General features: G+C 46.4%; 2 protein-coding genes across 3 annotated transcripts in view; one reads left to right on the plus strand and one right to left on the minus strand.

The window, feature by feature from the left end:
- The window catches only part of rnf13 (ring finger protein 13), a 31,847-nt gene extending 25,869 nt beyond the window's left edge, over positions 1–5,978 (plus strand). Inside the window, 5 exon segments of the mRNA XM_080505621.1 lie at positions 4,418–4,457; positions 4,459–4,558; positions 4,697–4,809; positions 4,811–4,993; positions 4,995–5,978. Coding sequence (XP_080361747.1) covers positions 4,418–4,457; positions 4,459–4,558; positions 4,697–4,809; positions 4,811–4,993; positions 4,995–5,084 — 526 coding nt within the window. The 3' untranslated portion in view covers positions 5,085–5,978.
- Positions 5,979–6,608: 630 nt separating this feature from the next.
- Positions 6,609–17,216, minus strand: LOC308137239 (profilin-2-like). Of its 2 annotated transcripts, none has more exons than XM_080505846.1 (3): positions 16,950–17,216; positions 11,022–11,214; positions 6,609–8,508 (listed from the first exon to the last, which is right to left on the minus strand). In XM_080505846.1, the coding sequence occupies exons 1-3, from the start codon at positions 17,076–17,078 to the stop codon at positions 8,411–8,413; spliced, it is 420 nt and encodes a 139-aa protein (XP_080361972.1). In that variant the 5' UTR covers positions 17,079–17,216; the 3' UTR covers positions 6,609–8,410. The 2 variants fall into 2 exon arrangements, with proteins under 2 accessions (XP_080361972.1, XP_080361973.1); XM_080505847.1 differs by lacking the exon at positions 6,609–8,508 and adding an exon at positions 8,516–8,950.
- Between the last annotated feature and the right edge of the window lie 1,282 nt (positions 17,217–18,498).

An 18,498-nucleotide genomic window follows, 5' to 3' on the forward strand; every position in this document is an offset into this window, starting at 1 on the left:
TTCACGCCCCCCACGGCTGCGTCTGACGCTTTCCAACCAGGCAGCGCTGCTGCTGCTGAGTTCGGATGTCCAGGAAATGTCCTTCGGGGGCGGCGTCTGCGCTCCCGTCAGCTGAGTCAGAGCGTTTAGTGACACGGGAAGGGGACACCAAATCTCTACCTAATCACCTTTTAAGCCCTGCACTCTGGAGCAATGCTTGCCTGGCAAGAACCCAAGTGTCCCGATTTGAGCGGCGGGGGTGAGGGGGGGGGGGGGGGGGGGGAGGCGTGGCTCTGCTGTTAGGTGGTGTTTGGCTCCAGGTGGGAGTCAGACCCCTATTCAAACGTATGACGGCATTGTAGCTCGCGAAGGGAGCGGGTTACGTGCACACAGACACTGCACCGGGTGGGGCCGAGGCCTCGTGGTGCCCTTGGCCTCAGTTTACAGCAGATAACGCTGAGCTTTGGACTCTGGGGGCTTTGGATCGGTGCAGCATTGCGATGCTGCAGTGGTGTCAACTTTAAAGCAGCCGCCAAGATCACACCGTGTGTGTGTGTGTGTGTGTGTGCTTAGATTGTCTTTTTTTTTTGTTTGTTTGTTCTGAGAGTAATGTAATGGTCCATAACTTAAACATTTTAGATTTGAGGCAGGTGAGCCACTGTCCTGCATCTAACATTACCATACAGTACCATACAGCATTCACTTTATTGTCCCTGTAGGGAAAGTCTTTTTTTTTTTTTCTGTTGATGCATGAGATGAAGTAAGATTTCTTCTCCTGAATCGGTAACCCAGTGGCACACGATCGGTCTTAAGTGCAGTACTTACCAGTGTTCTGAAGGGTTCATCAGAGTGTCGTCTTGTTCTCTTTTGTCACCGTCCGTCCATGAGCCTCTCCTTCACCCACTACGTGGAACATTTCCACAGCGACCCGGTGTGGAATCTCTCCAGCAGGTCCCCTCTGTACCCAGAGTTCTCAGAGAGTGGGTATAGAGGAGTCCCACTTCACAAAGCTACATTGCCGCTCCTGCAGTGATCTTCTATGAGACAAAATCTTAAGCTTTGTCCAGCTCACGACGCAAAACGCCAAACTATTTTCGGCTTTTGACTGTTTCGAAGCACCTCCAGGCCAAACGACCACAAGCGTTGTCAGCAGCTGCTCTGCTTTACCGTCCTGGTGATTCTGTTGGGTAAAGACACACGCTCCTTTGTCCCAATCTGGATTTTTTTTTTTTTTCTCTTGGCATTTCAGTAACAAAACCACTTCGCTCAAAAAGCCCGTAAAGAAGCATTTACAGTCTATTTTCGAAGGCCGTCTGTAACTGTGCTGGTGTGAATCATAGGCCAGATGCCACACGCTGTGATGTCTTTTCTGGGGAAGTGAAGTCATTTCAGTCGATGTTTGCCAGCCACAGTTTGCTGCTGCTGCTGCTGCTGCTGCTGGACGCCTCCGTGTCAATCAGACGATCTACCTGCACTCACAGTAGCAGCGTCTCACCTTGGTCATTCAACTGACAGAGAAAAAATACATATATCGGGACAATAATGATAATTCTCTGCACCAAGAGACCATATTTTGGGGGAAACTCAAAATCCAGCAATCTGTTTCTTTTCTGGTATTATCGGGATAATATCAATACCTATTTTACTTTCAAATAAATAAAATTAAAGCAACCAGGGGAAAAAAAAAAAGTGATTCTAATTTTTATAACGTGTTTAATTAAAGGTGGAATAGAGCAAACCCAAGAGATGGATAGACTCCCAGACAGGGAAAATGCAGCTGCTGTGCTTTCAGTCTCAACATGTCCGGGTTTTACTTTTCACAGCTGAAATGACCTTGACGCCACCAGGTTGGCGTGTGACGGGATCTCTGCTCTGAACCGACAGAGGAGTTAGTCACCGGGACCCTCGGTGATCTACACACCAAGCGCTCACGAACACCATGTGCAAAAACGCGTTCAAACCTACAGACAACTTGGGCCGGGTGGCGGCGATGTCAGCAAACGGCGGACTTGTGTGTATGGAAATGGACGCAGACGGCCTGAGAAGGACGAGCACGCCGCACAAAGGGGCGCCTTGTGTTGAATGGCAACACAATGGCGTAATGAAAATCATGACGCCCGTGTAAAATCGGCGCAAACAATACCGGTCTGAAAAGCGGCAGCCTGCAACATCAGATCTGTGTCACTTTACAAGGTTATGTAATGGCAGCTGCCGCAGCGCCGCGCTGCCGTTAGCTTGACTCGCGCTCCCAGTTTATTGCACGCGCTTGCGTCATCCCCCACTTAAGGGCGGCGGGTTTTGGCCTCCCGGGCTCCAGTTCAGCCAGCAGCTGGCGCCCAAGCAGGCCTCGCCGCCCAAAACCCTCGGGAGCACACGGCAACAGTCGACCCGGCGCGGGGACACGAGACGCTCGTTAGCGGGCCTCGGGTTTTTGACGGGTCCTCCGACCTCCGACCTCCGAACTGCAGTCTGATCCCCACCAGAGTCCCTCGACACGCCGCCGCAACACCGGCAGCTTTCTGACGCCACGCTGGAAAAGCAGACAGGAGCAGAGCAGCTGCAGCGTCTCAGCCGTTGTGTGTGTGTGTGTGTGAAGTGTGTTGGTGTGAGTACAGAGGGGTGCTCTCTCTCTCTCTCGTGCTCGCTTGTGCAGTGACAAACTGTGTGGACATTTCTTATTCCGCTACTCCTCTTATCTTACCTCGTTTTATGTGTCTTCCATGCTCCCGCTCGCTCTGCGACACACATTCGCTGCTCGTCCCGAGTTCAGTGGGACAGTGAGATTCCTCTGAGAGCCAGGACTTCTGGCAGGCTGTGAGATTAATAGAAGAAAGGAAGAAAAAAAAATGGCGGCGAGAGGAACTACTGTGGCTCTCACTGCCTTTTAGCATGTCTGAAGTTTTCCAAAACCGGTTTGGTGGCTCGACAGCCTCGGTGGGGAAAAAAAAAAATATATATATATATTTGAGCATTTTTGAATTTGAAAGGCTCACCCGACTGAGATTACAATGTGAAGGCCGGATTGAGGAACTGCTGTGGTCAGAGTGATGACGTGACCAGGGAGATCCTGGACCAGACTGTAAATGACGCTGCGCTGCAGTGAAGCGGTCAGGTGGAGGAATCCAGCCAGGAGGAGGCTTATATTATTAAATATAAGCAACTCGTGACGTCAGATTTTTTTGAAATGGATCGACGGCATGTTTAAAAAAAACGACAACCCTCAGTCCTGTCCTCCGTTCGCTCTGAGGCGACCTCGGGAGTTCAGAGCGCCACATATTTTCCCGTTTCTCTCAGAATAGCTCACTCAGTGCCACAGTTCTGCATTTCCTGAGTGTACCCCCCCCCCCCCACAGACCCCTGACTCAGAAGCACAAGGCGGAAAAAAAAAAAAAAAAGAAAGTCCAGTCAGACGTACAGTGTCCACTCGGATCATTGCAGTGTTGATATTTGGACGAGATCAGAGCGGGCTGGAAGAGGAAGCAGGAGCAAAGTTGAAGGCGCCGCCTTTGGTTGAAGTTGCTGACGCTGGGAGAGGACGGGGGGTGGGGGGGGTGGGGGGGGGGGCTGTTGATGTGATCCTCATCCTTATACGGTCACATGCAGCCCTGGCACGGATACAGGGAGCCCAGTACGGAGAAAACATGCTCATTTAGAGCTTACATAAACACACGGGCCTCCTTCTCTCCGCCTCCCCCCCCCCGAAGAGGAGGAGGAGGAGGAGGAGGAGGGGGGGGGGCACAGGAATTTGATAGGGAGTGCGCCGATGAATTCCTCAGCTTTTTTTTTTTTTTTTTTTGGTGCATACAGACTTTCTTCCATAAAGACGTTGAAATGCAGTCCTGGCACTTCAGAGGTCGCTGGACGTTGGGGCCCCGGGGGGGGGGGGGGGGGGGGGGGGCAAAAAGCTCAATGAATAGAAGAAGAAGATGCGAGTTGTGGGGCAGTTTTGTTTTGTTTTTTTGATCTCGGGCCTGACCTCGGTGACCTTCGGCCAACATGTAAACATCCCGTCAAGTTCTCTCCAAAGTCAGCGCCGCGTGTTTAACCCTCGGCGTGGGACGGAAACCTCATTCTGCTTTCCAATGTGGACTTTCTTGATTTAAACCTCAGCGAAAAACGTTTCAAATGTACAACGCGTCCTCTCAAAGCTTTCAAGGATTAAAATGTACTTTAATATGTGATAACAATGGAAACGGGGCCAAAAGCTGTAAAAAAACCCCAACTGATCTCATTCAAGTCTGATACTTTTAAATATTGTATGTTTTCTGTGCACGCTGAATTTACCATATTATTGTAGTTCTACTTGGAAATGTAGAATTGACACCACAAGTTCAATAATTAACGATTTTGAGGATGAGCGGGCGTCTGCAGGCTCTGATCAGTTGCCCGACATCACACAATAATGCACCATACGCTCATAAATAATGGTCGCGAGCAGACGCAACTATTTCAGGCTGGAGTTTTGTGAATGTTTTCCACGTTTTTCCCTTCCACTCAGGAGACAACTACGACGTGTGTGCCATCTGCCTGGACGAGTACGAGGAGGGAGACAAGCTGCGGGTGCTGCCGTGTTCTCACGGTGAGTCTTTGGTCAAATTGTCTGTATTGTCGTAATCCAGTAATAACGGCGCGGGTTTTGAACGAGGGAGGGGTTGAGGCGGATTGCGAAGTTGTTTTATGCACGTGTGTGACGTGCGGCGTCCTTCCCGTCCCTCAGCCTACCACAGTAAGTGCGTGGACCCCTGGCTGACCAAGACCAAGAAGACCTGCCCCGTGTGCAAGCAGAAGGTGGTGCCCTCGCAGGGCGACTCCGACTCCGACTCGGACGAGGGGGGACAGCGGCGGCGACGAGAACGAGGAGGTGTCGGAGAGCACCCCGCTCCTGCGCTCCCTCGCCTCCACCAGCGCCCACTCCTTCGGCACCATGTCGGCGGCGTCGCGCTCCGAGCAGGACCCGGACTCCTCGGAGTACGACGACGACGACGACGACGAGCTGGGGAGCAGCGACGGCGAGGGAGGCGGTCACCGTGGAGACCGTGGTGGTGCAGATGCAGCAGCCCTGTTCGGACGGCCACGCCCACGAACAGGATCTGCCCCGGGCCTGACCGCCACAACCTCGTCGCAAAAAAACAAAAAAAACAACCTTGCAGCTGCAGAGACTCTCCAGTTGGGGGCGACAGAGCAATGTTTCTGTTGGTTACAATATTCATGGTAATTTAACGCTCCGTGGGAAGGTCAAATATGTTTCCATTTTCATGTGAAAGGAACATTTTCTTTTTTTTTTTGGTTTTTGCTTTGCAGATGACTGGCGTACAGCTTTTTTTTTTCTTCTGTTTACTCTCTAAAAGGTGACAAACAAAACGATCCGAGACACACTTATCACTTTAACAAAAGTTCAATAAAGTACTATGTAAATATACAATAGTTTGAAATAAGTTGCATCTTTAACCTCTATCTTCTATTATACATTGTACATACACATTTATGCCTTGTTTACACTACTGGAACCGCTATGCAGCATCCCCTTTTTAAACAAATTACTCCACAAGTAAATCATGGAAGCAGCAGCAATATTTCAGTTTTTCTGTCGTCGGATGTTTGAAGGTGTTTCGTGCCACAGTTGATCTGTTACAATGATTAACGTTAAAGATGGAGACCGAAGCCAAATCAATTAAAAGAAAAAAGAAAAGCCTGCTTCTGTCTTATTGTATCGATGCAAAAATAAAAAAAAGTTGAATGAGTTGGTCTGTGGTGAATCTCACCTCAGTTCAGACACTTCCTGGTTGGTCGGCCTTGTGCTGCACATGAAACTGACCTGATCTCTTTTGAATACTGTTTATAGTGAAAATACATGATCTTTTCTTTGTTTCGTTTCCACCAGGGCTTGATTTAGTTTGTTTCTGTTGACCTCTTGTTGCCTTCTCAGTTGTTGTACTTTTGACTGTTTTCCTGCTCATGTATGTCTAAAATTCACTTCAATAAAATGGAAAAACACACGAGGCAGTGTTTCCCCTCAGTTATTTTAAGAAAGTTCAACTGACTGAAATTTAAGCAGTTTCAATACTGGTTAATGAGGAACAACGAGATCACTTGTGAATTAAGTAAAGAAAAAATGTCTTCACATTCGGAGCTTGTGGTTCATTTTAAGTTAATCTGAAGTATTGGTCTGTGGTAGAAAACTAAGATTAAACAGAAAACAAAAGCTCTTGCAAGGAAGTGAATGTGTGGAAGCTACTGGAGCTGCTGCACATTTAAATTGAATTTTGGTCTACAAATTTGGTTTAAAAAAAAAAAGTCCCGTACACGCCTGCACACACAACTGGGATGTTATGGGCCTCGGCCAAGGTTACACTGGGGAATTCCACTACTTCCTAAAATTGATTTCCCATCTAATCTTCAAGAGGGGGAAACAAAAAAATCTGCTTTTCCTTGCATTTTAAATTTCCATGACATTCCATGAGTGGGCTAATCCTGTATAAGGAGACTTGCTGCACAAGCATGAGAGACCACATCTGGCCAGTGGACTCACCGTGTGGTCACCACAGGGTGTAGACCTGCTGCAGCTGGAGGACACAACCATTTCATCAACCCCCCCCCCCCCTCCCCCCATGACAAAAAGACACTGCAAATCTGGTTGGAATAAATTTATTTGATCTGTCTGTAAACAAAGTGATAAATCAATTTATGGCATTTCTTTTGCTTGATGCATACGAAATCAGATGCATTTAAAGAGACTGTATCTCAGATGTAAGAGAAAAAAAAAAAAAAAAAAAGAAGAGTGATGAGTAAAGGAACTTAACAAATCGGCGAAACAGGACTTGGAAAACGTAGTACAACAATCTAATATAAAGGCCTAAACAGTGGAGCAGAAGCTTTTAAAAGGAAGAAAGAAAAAAAAAAAAGTAAATGTGCCACTGAAATGACTCTTCAGCAGCCGGTGGGTAAAGTCAGTCTTACAATAGCAACAGATCTCTACGTTATGGCACAGGATACACAGGTTCTGTAGTTAAGATTCAACGAGACAACCAGAAGCGGCTTTGTACCAACTAACCCCATCCTCCCATCTAGTGTCATTTCTACTTTAGATTTTGTTTCGTTTTTTTTGTTCCCCCCCCCCCTCAGTTGGACGTTACAGTTAGCAGTGCCGAGTGTGGACAGACCATGTGACGCTGCAGAAGCTCAGCTGACGAGAAAGAAGGCAATTTATTCCACAGTTTTGTAGTTGTCGACACGGCGTGGGTTTGTACAAATGCAGTCGTGTTTTTTTCCCCTCTAAAGACTAAAAACAAACAAAAAAAATCTTTAGATATTCCCACCCTTACCTCCCCTGTACTGTCGTATTTAAATCCCAGTATTACTGTCGGTAACTGTTACACATGATTTAGACTAATTGTATAAACACCCGAGTTTCAACTACACTTGGTCCTATAAAAGAAAAAAACAAAAACAAACAAACTAGACACTCTAGGTGGTTAAATGCTGGGATATCCAAAAATGGCAGCTTAAAAAAAAAAAAAAAAAAAAATATATTACAGGAGCTGGCAAACAAAACAGTATTAAATGCCTGAGCAATCGTTACTGTGGAATGTCCATGGGTGTTTTTAGTGTCGTCGGGGGAGGTGGCGATGGACGGAGGAGAGGCTGTGGATGGAGCTCGTGCCAGGTGACCGAGGGAGCTGTGATCCGACGCCACGAGCCGACTCCTCGCCAGTGTATTCAGGACAGAGCAGCGACTCTGACAAGTGGTGTGGGCTCGCCTCCGGTATACAAAAAAAAAAAAAGTCTACTGCAAGGGTTTGTAGTGTCGCCCAATTTAATCGAACAGAAATAGGGGGTGGAGGCAGGGGGTGGAGAGTTTGGCATGAGAGAAGAGGTCGCCGGGCGAGAGAACTGGCCTCTGGGACGTGTGAAGGAAATAAAGAGGAAGACGTCGTCGAGCTTTCTTTAACTGCTCAGGTGCTCCAAAGGCGATGGGCTGTTAGTGGAGGGAGTGTATGAGCGGCTCCGGGAGAGAGGAGAGTGATGGGGCTCCGGGACACACAAAAAAAAAAAAAAAAAAAAGTCTAATTGGCGTAATAACTTTCCACTGTGAGTTTTCACAACATTTTATTTTTGCTGGTCTTGGATAAGTACAGATTCGTCATGACATCCTGTTAGCAACATGCTCCTTTTTTTTTTTCTTCTTCTCTTTTTTTTCTTTTTGCTATGGATCAACTTAAAGAGTGCTTTAAAGGGTTGTAAGAATACATAACACAAAGTGTGTCGAGGGAAGAGGATGTGTCGGGGTCAGTGGACAAAAAAAAAAAAAAAAAAGGGGGGGAAAGAAACAAATAGAGGAAAATAAAAAGGGGGGGGGGACCTAACAACTAGGACTGGAAGTAGTGGGAAATACAACAGGGTGGCAAGGGTGAGCTGCTGGGTACAGGCTGCTTTAATATCCAGACTTCCTCAGGTAGCCAGCCATTTCATGTACTTTCTTGTTGAGTGCCCCTCCGTGGACACCTTCCTTCCCCATGGCCAAAACCAATACTGGAGTACATAAAAGGAAAAAACAAAAATAAAACAGGCATGATGACATTAGGGCTGGAAAACAAAATGACGTTTCAACTTTCTCGGCTAAATGATGAGCTACGTTGTCAGGAACCAAGTCTGAACTACGCACTGTGCTAGAGATGCTCCTGGCGGCAAGTTTAACGGGGTCGTTCACTGTAGGGTAAGGAATCTGGGCTTGGCTGTAACTTGTTTATTTTTATTTTGTTTTGTTGTTTTTTTTTTTAAGAGTTTTGTGGTTTTTGTTTTCCTTTTCCGGTTTTTTTTTTTTCCTTCCCCCCGCCCCTCTCCAACTACAACACATAAGCTACACAAAAACTAGACTAAAACCCCGAATCCCTCAAGTATTTTGCCATCGAATGAGCCTTCTTATTCAATCCACCTCCATGGACCCCTTCTTTGCCCATTACCAAGACCAAGACTGAAAGAAAAGAGACAGAAGGGACATTTAGAGGGGGTGCACAGATCACACAGGTGAAAAGAGACCGAGCCAAAAGCAGCAAGCAGACAGGACGGCGACGGAAGAGGAGGAGGACAATGACAAGCAGAGCGCCTTTATTTTGAAGGCAATCAAGCTACTTTCCTATCAGTGCTGCTGGTGGTGGTGGAACAAATCGATATTAAAATCTGAGTGCAACGGGAGAGCTGCCTGAAGGGGGCGTCGGTCTGTGCGCACGCACACACACACAAAGCCGGGCTGCAGCCGTCAAAGACTGGGTGCAGGATTCATCTTGGTTAGTCGTAAAAGAAAAAGAAAAAAAAATTAGGCACTGCTGCACCAGCATGCCGTCGTCTTATACCGACGATGGCTGAAAGCAGGTTAGAGACAACTGTGGAAACAATTTAAATTGTAATCCACTTCCTTAGAACATATTACTTGGCTCGACGCTTCAAAAAAAATGGATGGACACAAATGCTCATTTACTACAGCGATACGCTTAAAATATATTTCTTAAATCCTGAGGAGACACCAGCCGATCAGGAAGGGTCTCTGGAAAACGTTTATGATGTGATCGACAGTCGTGCTCAGCTCATTTTGAAACTCTTTCCTCCTGCATAACGGCTTCGGCTGGATTGTGTTCACCATCTTTCACATTTAAGGAAATAAGAGTCAATGCAGCCATGCCGTTGACGCCCAGGCACATCATGTGCACGACAAACTACTGCGAGGAAATAATCTCAAATTTGATGCATGGCGTGTCAGATTTTTGAAATATTTGTTACAACGTTCACGCAGTCGTCAACTCCAACATAAACGGCTTTAACGCCACCTTCAGTGTGTCCCTCCGAGTCGCGGAATTTTCCAGGATGCACCATGCCAGCAGCAGAGAAGAAGAAAGCGCCTACAGCCACCACGGCTGCAGAACACATGCAGGTACGGCATCATGCCAAGGATACCTCTCCTCAATACGTGTAGGAGCTTTTTAAAAGAGACCGACGTCACCCGAGCAGAGAGGAAGCGCGTGAGCAGGGCGGCACACTTATATTTGGACGGTCAGCGTGTGTTAATCAGGAGGGAGAAAGATGCATAGAGTTGAGGAAGGTTTGAGAAGATCCTGGTTGAAGGCGAGTCCAGAATGAGGAAAGCAAGAACCCTCTTCGCCACCGTCTCACCTGAACCCTTTAGCAGCATTTGGAAAGAGCTGACGGCAGCGGCATGAAGACTGGCACAACTCTTAGGCAGATTGCCAAGGATATTCTGCTTAGATTCCCTAATTAGAACTTTTTTTTTTTTTTTTTTTTTAAGTCTGAACATGTGAAGGCTGCCATTAGGCTATTCTAATGGGTTTTTTTTTCTAAAGCCATTAAATAATACCTTAAGAATTAGAGTGAGCCGTGGTGGCTAAAGGAAATCTGACAGGGCTCCACCTTGATACCTTGTAAGACTAAAACACATTACAGCATCACTGCAAATCAAAGCAAGGGTTAACATACTGCACCTGACGAGACACTGGAATTGAGACCAACGGTAGGACATTTTGACTGAGCTTAATAACAATTTTAATTTGAGCCCAAATCTATTCCGGTATGTCAATTGTGTAAAGACTGCAATAATGAAAAGGTTAAATTCGGCCATTAGGACAGATTTGGATCAGAAAGCAAACATCCATTGAAACTTGAGCTAAATACTAAAGTGCAAAATCTGTGCTTATCCTTACGAGTTCTATTAAACATAAGACGATGCTGAACTGCCAGCCATGAGTGAGAATTAACCTTGAAACAAAACACGTTCCTCTTCTACTTGATATAAAGGTTATTCAGTACTAAAACACCAAAATACTTCCGCTGAAACGCGCCGGGCACCATGATCAGCGAGTAGACGCCGAAATCACGTCTGTCACATATTGAGGAAAGGTGCATTCGACATTGAACCTGCATGCAATGGCACGGCACAGAAGTTTGTAACCTACTTAAACTAATGACACCAGACTAGAGCAGGCGACTGCATGACTACCATAAGAACCGCCAACGACACGAGACACGGTGCTCACCTTTGTATGCCCTGCCAATAGAAACGTTGTAGGTTGGCTCTCCTCCCTGACTCTTTGTCCTCATGTCCATCGTCCAGTCACCGTCAATATGGAGGCTGTCTCTGATTACGGAGTATTTCTTATTGCCTAAGGACAAGCCATTGGTGAAGAATGCCTCTCTGTTCTTCCCCGTCAGCAGGTCAATTTCGTCGGGCTAGAAAAAAAGAGAAAAACGGCAAGTTTTAATGCACAGCAGCAACACCAGGTACAGGCACTTGGAGAACAGAACAACCGGTTTCAGGATCGGGTGAAACAAGCACTTCTCTCGAGCGTGGGGGTTCTGAGACGTTGACGTTAAGTTGAAGGTACACTCAGTTTCTAGCTTCAGGCAAGTCGGCTCCCTCACAATATGATATGGTTCAATAAGAACGGAGATCAAGAGTTCTTGCATAATTTCCGCAACAAAATGTCATCTCTCGCCGAGCATTTCTCATGTTAAACAGTCAAAAAACTGTCTGACTGGGAGTTGCAACATCCATCACTCCCATCGGAGCACGACAGACGTGACGACAGAAGAGGGTAAAGGTGGCAGCTCAGTGCTCCTAGAACCTCGGTTCGGTTTTTGAGCGCTCCACAAGACAACGCAGTGCCTCTTTTGGAGCTTGCGCAGCACGTGACACTGAAGCACCTTGAAGTGTTTCCAAGTACAACTAGTCGCTGATCTGGTATCTTGAAAAGTTAAATTCAAGTGTGAGCAGGACAAAACCTCTTCATAGAGGATTCCAACCTACTCCCGGGAGCAGCAAAACCGTTGACGGCAGTCAATTGGCATCAAATTGTTTAATCAAATGTCGAAAAGCAGGTGTGGTTACTTCCATTTTTAGAATAACTTTATTCATACAACTAGACACAAGTGCATCCAAATAACTGCTGATTAAGTAAACACACACCAACACCACAAGAATGACTTGTCTATTGAATGCATCATCATAAAGCTCTGTAAAATGAAACCTGATAACAGGCCAATCATTGCCATCAGGGGTAGTGTAGAGACGGATCAACCGTTCCCACAAGCACTCATCATTCTCGTGGTAGAACTGATATTTCCCGCACTGTGGAGGGTGAGGGATTCCCACGACAACATTGGTAATTCATGCAAAAATGAGGGAAGAGCAAAGAGCTTGGTTAGAGCTTGCCTGGCAGCCCTTTCTCTAAATCCTTCCTCCTTGTGCTCCATGTGTACTGCAGTCTGCAATGCTCTCGCTTCAAAATGTCATTTGGAAAAATAGGTTTTGGAACCGTGAAAATGATAAGAAATGTCTGACAGGGTGGATTGTGTTGAGGAGGACCCTTCACATCTGATGAGAATGAGAGCTTTGACCCTCTCTTAGCCACCAACAAACAACCTCCATGAGTTTAAAGATAATCTGTCCCTTACTAGGGTGCGTTCATGTTCGTTTGATCCGGACCAGAGTTCCCTTCACCATAAGAACCCTTTCGTTTAAGCGACGATAACACCAACATTAACTCTGAACTGGACCCGACAAGCAATCTCTGGACACAAATCAGAAGTAGGGATGGGGCCGATCCGATCCAGTATCGGGTTCCGACATCAACATAATTCACAGATCAGAAATTTCCGATCAATGAAGCCTCGTCTGCTTCAGTGCTGCTGAAGTGACTCAAGTGTTTCCCTGCCGGCTGCTCTGCTCGCTTTCTGCAAAATGTGGAATGGATTTCCTGACTCATTACTCTACATCTCATTGTGACCCGCCTCTTCTTAGGAAATCCATTCCACGGTTTGAAACCATCGAGCAGGCTAGCATAGGGGCACTGCATCTATCCAAGACAAGACAACATGTCAGTCGTTTGGATGTATTTTACACTCAAAACGCCACGTCGACGTGGATGTTAGCAAAGCAGTTGTACAGCAAGGCGCCGCTCTGCCGCCAGACATCGCCATTTTAAAATGCCAGCTCGCGATGACAACGGAACTGAACGCGGCATCAAACAATGAAAAGCAGCTCCTCCACACTGTAGCAGGAGATTCACACCTCCGTGGAGCTGCTTCCTACTCCACGCTAAACCCCCTGAAAATAGTCCCAACCATTTGTGCTGCGTTAAGAACTGGAAACACTGTAGTTTTGTGCTGCCGTTGCTAAAGAATTTCCCCAGGGATTAATAAAAGTGATTCTGAGGTTTTAAAGATGGAACAAGTTTATTATGAGACGATGACACACAGACCCCCACATTGTCCAAATGGAACAAAAATAAGTTTGTACCGTTTCCATTTATGACCTTATTACTAACCTCAAGTTGCCTTTTGAGAGAATACATGCATTACTGTAGAGGAGAGTTTATTACTGCCTCATATAAAAACAATAATAATATTAAAGCAAACAGAGCTCCGGTATCGGAATAGTATCGTATCAGCATATCTCCAAATTCGGATATCCGATCAAAAGTGAAAAAAACATGGATCGGCGCATCGCTAATCAGAAGCGGAAAGACAAATTTGGAAAATATCTTGAGGGCGGAAGTGGAGTTAGGGCTGCTCAATTAATCCCATTTAAATCATGATTACGATTTTGGCTCCAGACAATCTCAAAATTCATATAATGGAGGAAAAAGGATGACGTTGAACGGGAGTCGGAGGCGGCGTGTTCAGCAAGGAACTCCAAACTTGATTCTCCATTAATCCACACTTCTCTGTAACTCTTCTTTTCTCTCTCTACAACATGAGTGCAGCGCCACACGCTGTTACACCAAAATACTACCGACCCTAAAACCACGCCTCTCTACAAAATAAAGTTCCCCACCATGGTGATCAGTTAAGGTCATAATTCACCCACTTACTGTGGGGAACTTTATTTTGTAGAGGTGGGATTTCCGAGCGGAAGTTTTGTTGTTACACCACGTGTGCACTTCTGTTGGAGAGATGAGAGAGAGAGAGAGAGAAAAAAAAAAGAGAAATGAAAAACGTTTGAGACGTGTGCGCTAATGGACAATAAAGTTTGGAGCTCCTTGCTGAACACGCCGCCTCCGACTCCAGTTTACTGGCTCGACACCACCACTATTTTATTTTGGTCCAATTTAGTGAAGTATATCCATTTTTTTTTATTGTATTTTATTTATCTATCATTTTCAAAAGTGCAGTGCAACAGTTTATTTTTTTTACTACTACATTACAAGGTATTTTTATACATTTAAATAGGAGTCTTTTAACACATGTTCAATAAAGGCAGTTCCAAATTCAAAGACAATCATGATATCACTATTGCCATGATTATGATTTTTCCCCATAATTGAATAAGTGGAGTCATGAGGAAGAAGTAGAGAGAAAGGCCCTCATTGAGACCTGGTCTAAAGACTATACATTGCGGTCGTTTGTGGCTACCCATTAGCCACCAAGGGCTAAAGCGACAGAACTTCAGCTTTCACTCTGGACCAATCAATAAACAGGTTTCTTCTTTACTTCCTCTCCGATCCGGGTTTGCTTTGGGCAATAGTGACCCCAAAACCAGCAGCTGTTGTAATTGCATGGCATTTTCCAAGCCGTTTGATTGGGTCTCAAAAGCGAATGTGAACGCCACCCAAACTGAATGAAGGGGTGAAATGGAGTGCTGGACTATCTGAATTTCCCTTTAGTGCTACTGTCATCATAATGAATCCAAGCCACACAAATTATCTGCAATCAGCAAAGTTAACGGATTGTCCACTGATTGAAAACATAGTACTTGGGATAGGACATTGAGGAGGAGGTCTGTGTACAGGGACGGGTGGAAAGACGAGGAACTGGCTCATTGTAGCAGGTTACGAATCAAAACTTTAAGATACTTTAATTCTCATGAAAAGGTTTGAACCAACGGTGGCACTAGAGGACAGGTCAATTTACTCATTTCCAGGGTTTAACTTCTGTATTAAAAAAAAAAAAAAAAAAAGTCAACCATTTTATATTAAATCACTTTCTGGAGGCAAACATGCCTTTTTATACCACATGTTTAATTTTCTGAATGTTATTTTACAAATTCAAACAACACAAAGAGATTTGTAATGAGGAAACGTTAACTTTGTAACATTATGTCAAGCCACAAGGCAGAACAGTAATTGTTCAGACTTCCAGTCCTTCATGGATAAAAGCCTGCTCAGCAGAGCAGACCTACCCTCCAAACTTTACACGTCTCGGTCCAGTGTAGCTACGAAACAAAACTGAATAGTGGCAACATTCAACCTGTGGTGACATTTATTCAATCTGCATTTCAGCACACGGTTGATGCAGGATTCATTTGGACCGGTGTGCACAACGGAACGGAAGGCGTTGCCCAGCACGTCCAGAACTGCACAGTCATGGCTCACACACAGCCTTCAGCTGAAGGGGGGGAAAAAACAACCCTGCAAACATTTCTACTGGCTCCAGTAAAGGTTCGCATGGCGGCAGGTCGATTAGTCACTGAGGTTTGCTTCGCTGGAAGAGAGAGGCGACGTTTCCCCATGAATTCAGCTTCGCTTGCATGCCGGGTAGAGCCAGCTTTGTTTACCATTTCAACCCCCCTCCCTGTTGCTCACTGCTGCACAGGATTCCCCCTGGACTCATTTCCAAGAGGGGAGGATAAAACACCACATAATCTCCATTCATTTCTCAGAGGAGGAAGCAGACCGGGAACGATCCGGGAGAGGACACTCCCAGGCAGCCTCGGCTTCAAGGGGAACGCCGTTACATTCTGCATCAACACTGCCGCATCCGTCTTCACCAACAAAAACAACAACAAAAATGCAGCACGGGATGATTTACTGCACACACAGAAAAAAAAGGGGGAGCATAGAAACAACCAAATGCAGTGAGAAGTAATACACAAACGTGCCGAGTGAAGACGCCTGTCTGCCAGGGAATGAATAAGAAACTGGGAATGTGAAACGCCATCTTGGGGATAGAGGGGCGGCAGTGTGGAGCACAGAAGCCGGGGAGGAACAAACCCAGAGCCCCTCTCCTCTCCACCCCCACCAGCTCATGGGCTGCTGCCCCCCTCCCCTGCACAAGGACGGAGCTGAAGTTGGGCTACGACATGAGAGACTGAACCAACTCTCAATTCAATGCATCTCCAGGACATTTTAAAGAATCGAGAAGTTATTCATAACCCCCCTTCCTGGAGGATTTAGGGCAACTTGTAACGGTGAATAAGCAAAATGTGGGCATTTCCTGCCGCTTCACGTACATAAACCTACACCCAGTCAACATGTGATGGGAGGGTGAGCACGAAGGCTTCCACCAGAGACAGTTATATGTCGGACTTAATGACTCGCCGAGCCTCGAAACCGAACGAAGCTGCATGACGGCGTAAAAATCTGTGAACTTTTGCGCTAAAAGCCGAAGCGAGGGCTAGCTTCAGCAATGACCGGCCTGATTTCAGCTAGCGGCTAACGGGAACATCCAGGCGTCTTCTCCACACGTTCCCCCCGGCGGTTCTCCAAGCGAGATTACTCAATAATGCACACAATACGAGCCCCAACTCGCGAAGGGGAGCTAAATTAGAACCGAGAAAGGGAAACCATTGAAACCCCGGGCTCATCTCATTGAACCGGTATCACGAGCAATGCTACGTTAGCCGCTTTAGCTCGACTCGGCGACAGTCAATCGCTACCACGGGAAGCTAAGTCTCCGTTTTAGAGGAAAATCATATTAACCCAGTTCGCGCAGAACTGCGAAACAGCTGGTGGTGGTGGTGGGGGGGGGGGGAGAAAGATTAAGAAACAGAAAACAGGCGAGAGTTCGAAAAGTAACGGTACACGCGAGGCTCCGCATCCTGCGAGCCGCCACCGGATACCATGTGTACCACACCGCTTATCGCCCATTCAACAAGGCCCAGCGGCCAGGGCAGGGCGCATGGCACCGGAGTTACGAAGTGAGCGACCCAACACGGCTTTATATATCGAGACAAGAAGCGTACTGACTGTAATGGTGGCGAAGGTACCGCCGTTGAACGATGCCCAGACGTATTTGGCGTCCGTGTAGCCAACAATGGCCGTGTCCTGGCAGGAGCCATCGACCATCAGGTTGTCCACGTAGCTTTGCCAGGACATGATTCCGAAATCAAGTTCTAAGACGGAAAGAAGACGTCGGCTCAGGTGGGGTTACGATCGTCTCTCAAACGACGGGGAAGCTGAGGCTGCCGTGCAGTGTTACGGTTCTCCAGCAGACGAACAGACTCCGGCGTCCCGGCTTTCTTCTGCCTAAGTAACTGAGAGGCGCTGCTGCAATTGGACAGGCGCTTGGGTGTAGTCCTCACCAGATCACTCCGCGCCGGTCGTCGTTCGCCCCGCCGCCTCTTTGAGAGCAACGCTATCTGGCGGATGAATATCCTGGTCGCTCATGACCGCGATGAGAAGGGGGACTACTTTTTAAAGCGCGTTAAATATTAGACCGTTGACATTTTTTGTGTGTGTGTATTTTAGCTTGATTAGATAATTCTCAAGTCACTACTCGGAGTATTTATATTATATTTTATATTTCAATAAAGCGCATGTCCTGGATTTCTGTCATGTGAACATGTGAACTGGTTCAATAATCTATTAAAAACATTAAAAAGACCCCCCCAACCACCCCCAATATGAAATTTGTAGAGTTGTATTTGAATGGAGTTGGTTAACCTTACTGAAATACACTTAACTCAGAAACAATTTTTTGGAAAAATGTAAATGTGCAATAGTGAACATGCAAATGCCACAAAGAAACACCGCCAAGCCCAGACTCAAGCCAGGAATATAGTTGCTGAGAGGCAAACTATATTCCACTAACGGCATAACCGTACAGCATAGCAGTGTTGATCACGAAGATCAAGAGAGACAAAGCTCATGTCTAGTCTTTCAGTGACCCCACAGGAACTGGCTCAGTCCTGTACCCCCCCCCCCCCCCCCCCCCCCCCCCCATGGGTCTGATCTGTTGAGCTCTTCACCTGGCTGCATGACTTCACCTGAAGTGACCTGGGATATCTTCAAATGCTTTGTGACAGGAGACGAGGCCTGCGTGGGTTTTTATTACTGTCGATCTCTGATCTCTGTGTGTGTGTGTGTGTGTGTGTGATCTCCTCTGTGAAGCGCAGCCGGTCATCTGGCGTGAGCATGTTGCATGTTGCCAGCTCCGAGACAATATCTGGCTCCACTGGGGAGACCTTACTCAGTGCCACCAACATCTATTGACTCATACTCAGTAGGGCTTGGGACCATCGTTTGCCAGGTAAAACGCTTTCAAATTCATGACCTTTGTTCACCACCATTTTTGGAATCAATGTAATCTCGAATGTCTGTTGGAGCAAATATTTTATTCTCCTAATAATTAGAAATGCAATTGAATAGAAATGAATGGCACCTTTAGTGATGTTGGAGGAGAAAGGTGGAGTTAGGGAGCCTTATAGTAGGGGCTGCTCTCTCAATTAACATGTACACATTTTAAAAACACACGTGTCTTTTGTATAGTTATTGAAGCTCAAATAAATTGCTTACC

The sequence above is a fragment of the Blennius ocellaris genome (genome assembly GCF_963422515.1).
Source record: "Blennius ocellaris genome assembly, chromosome: 12".
Taxonomy (NCBI): Eukaryota; Metazoa; Chordata; class Actinopteri; order Blenniiformes; family Blenniidae; genus Blennius; species Blennius ocellaris.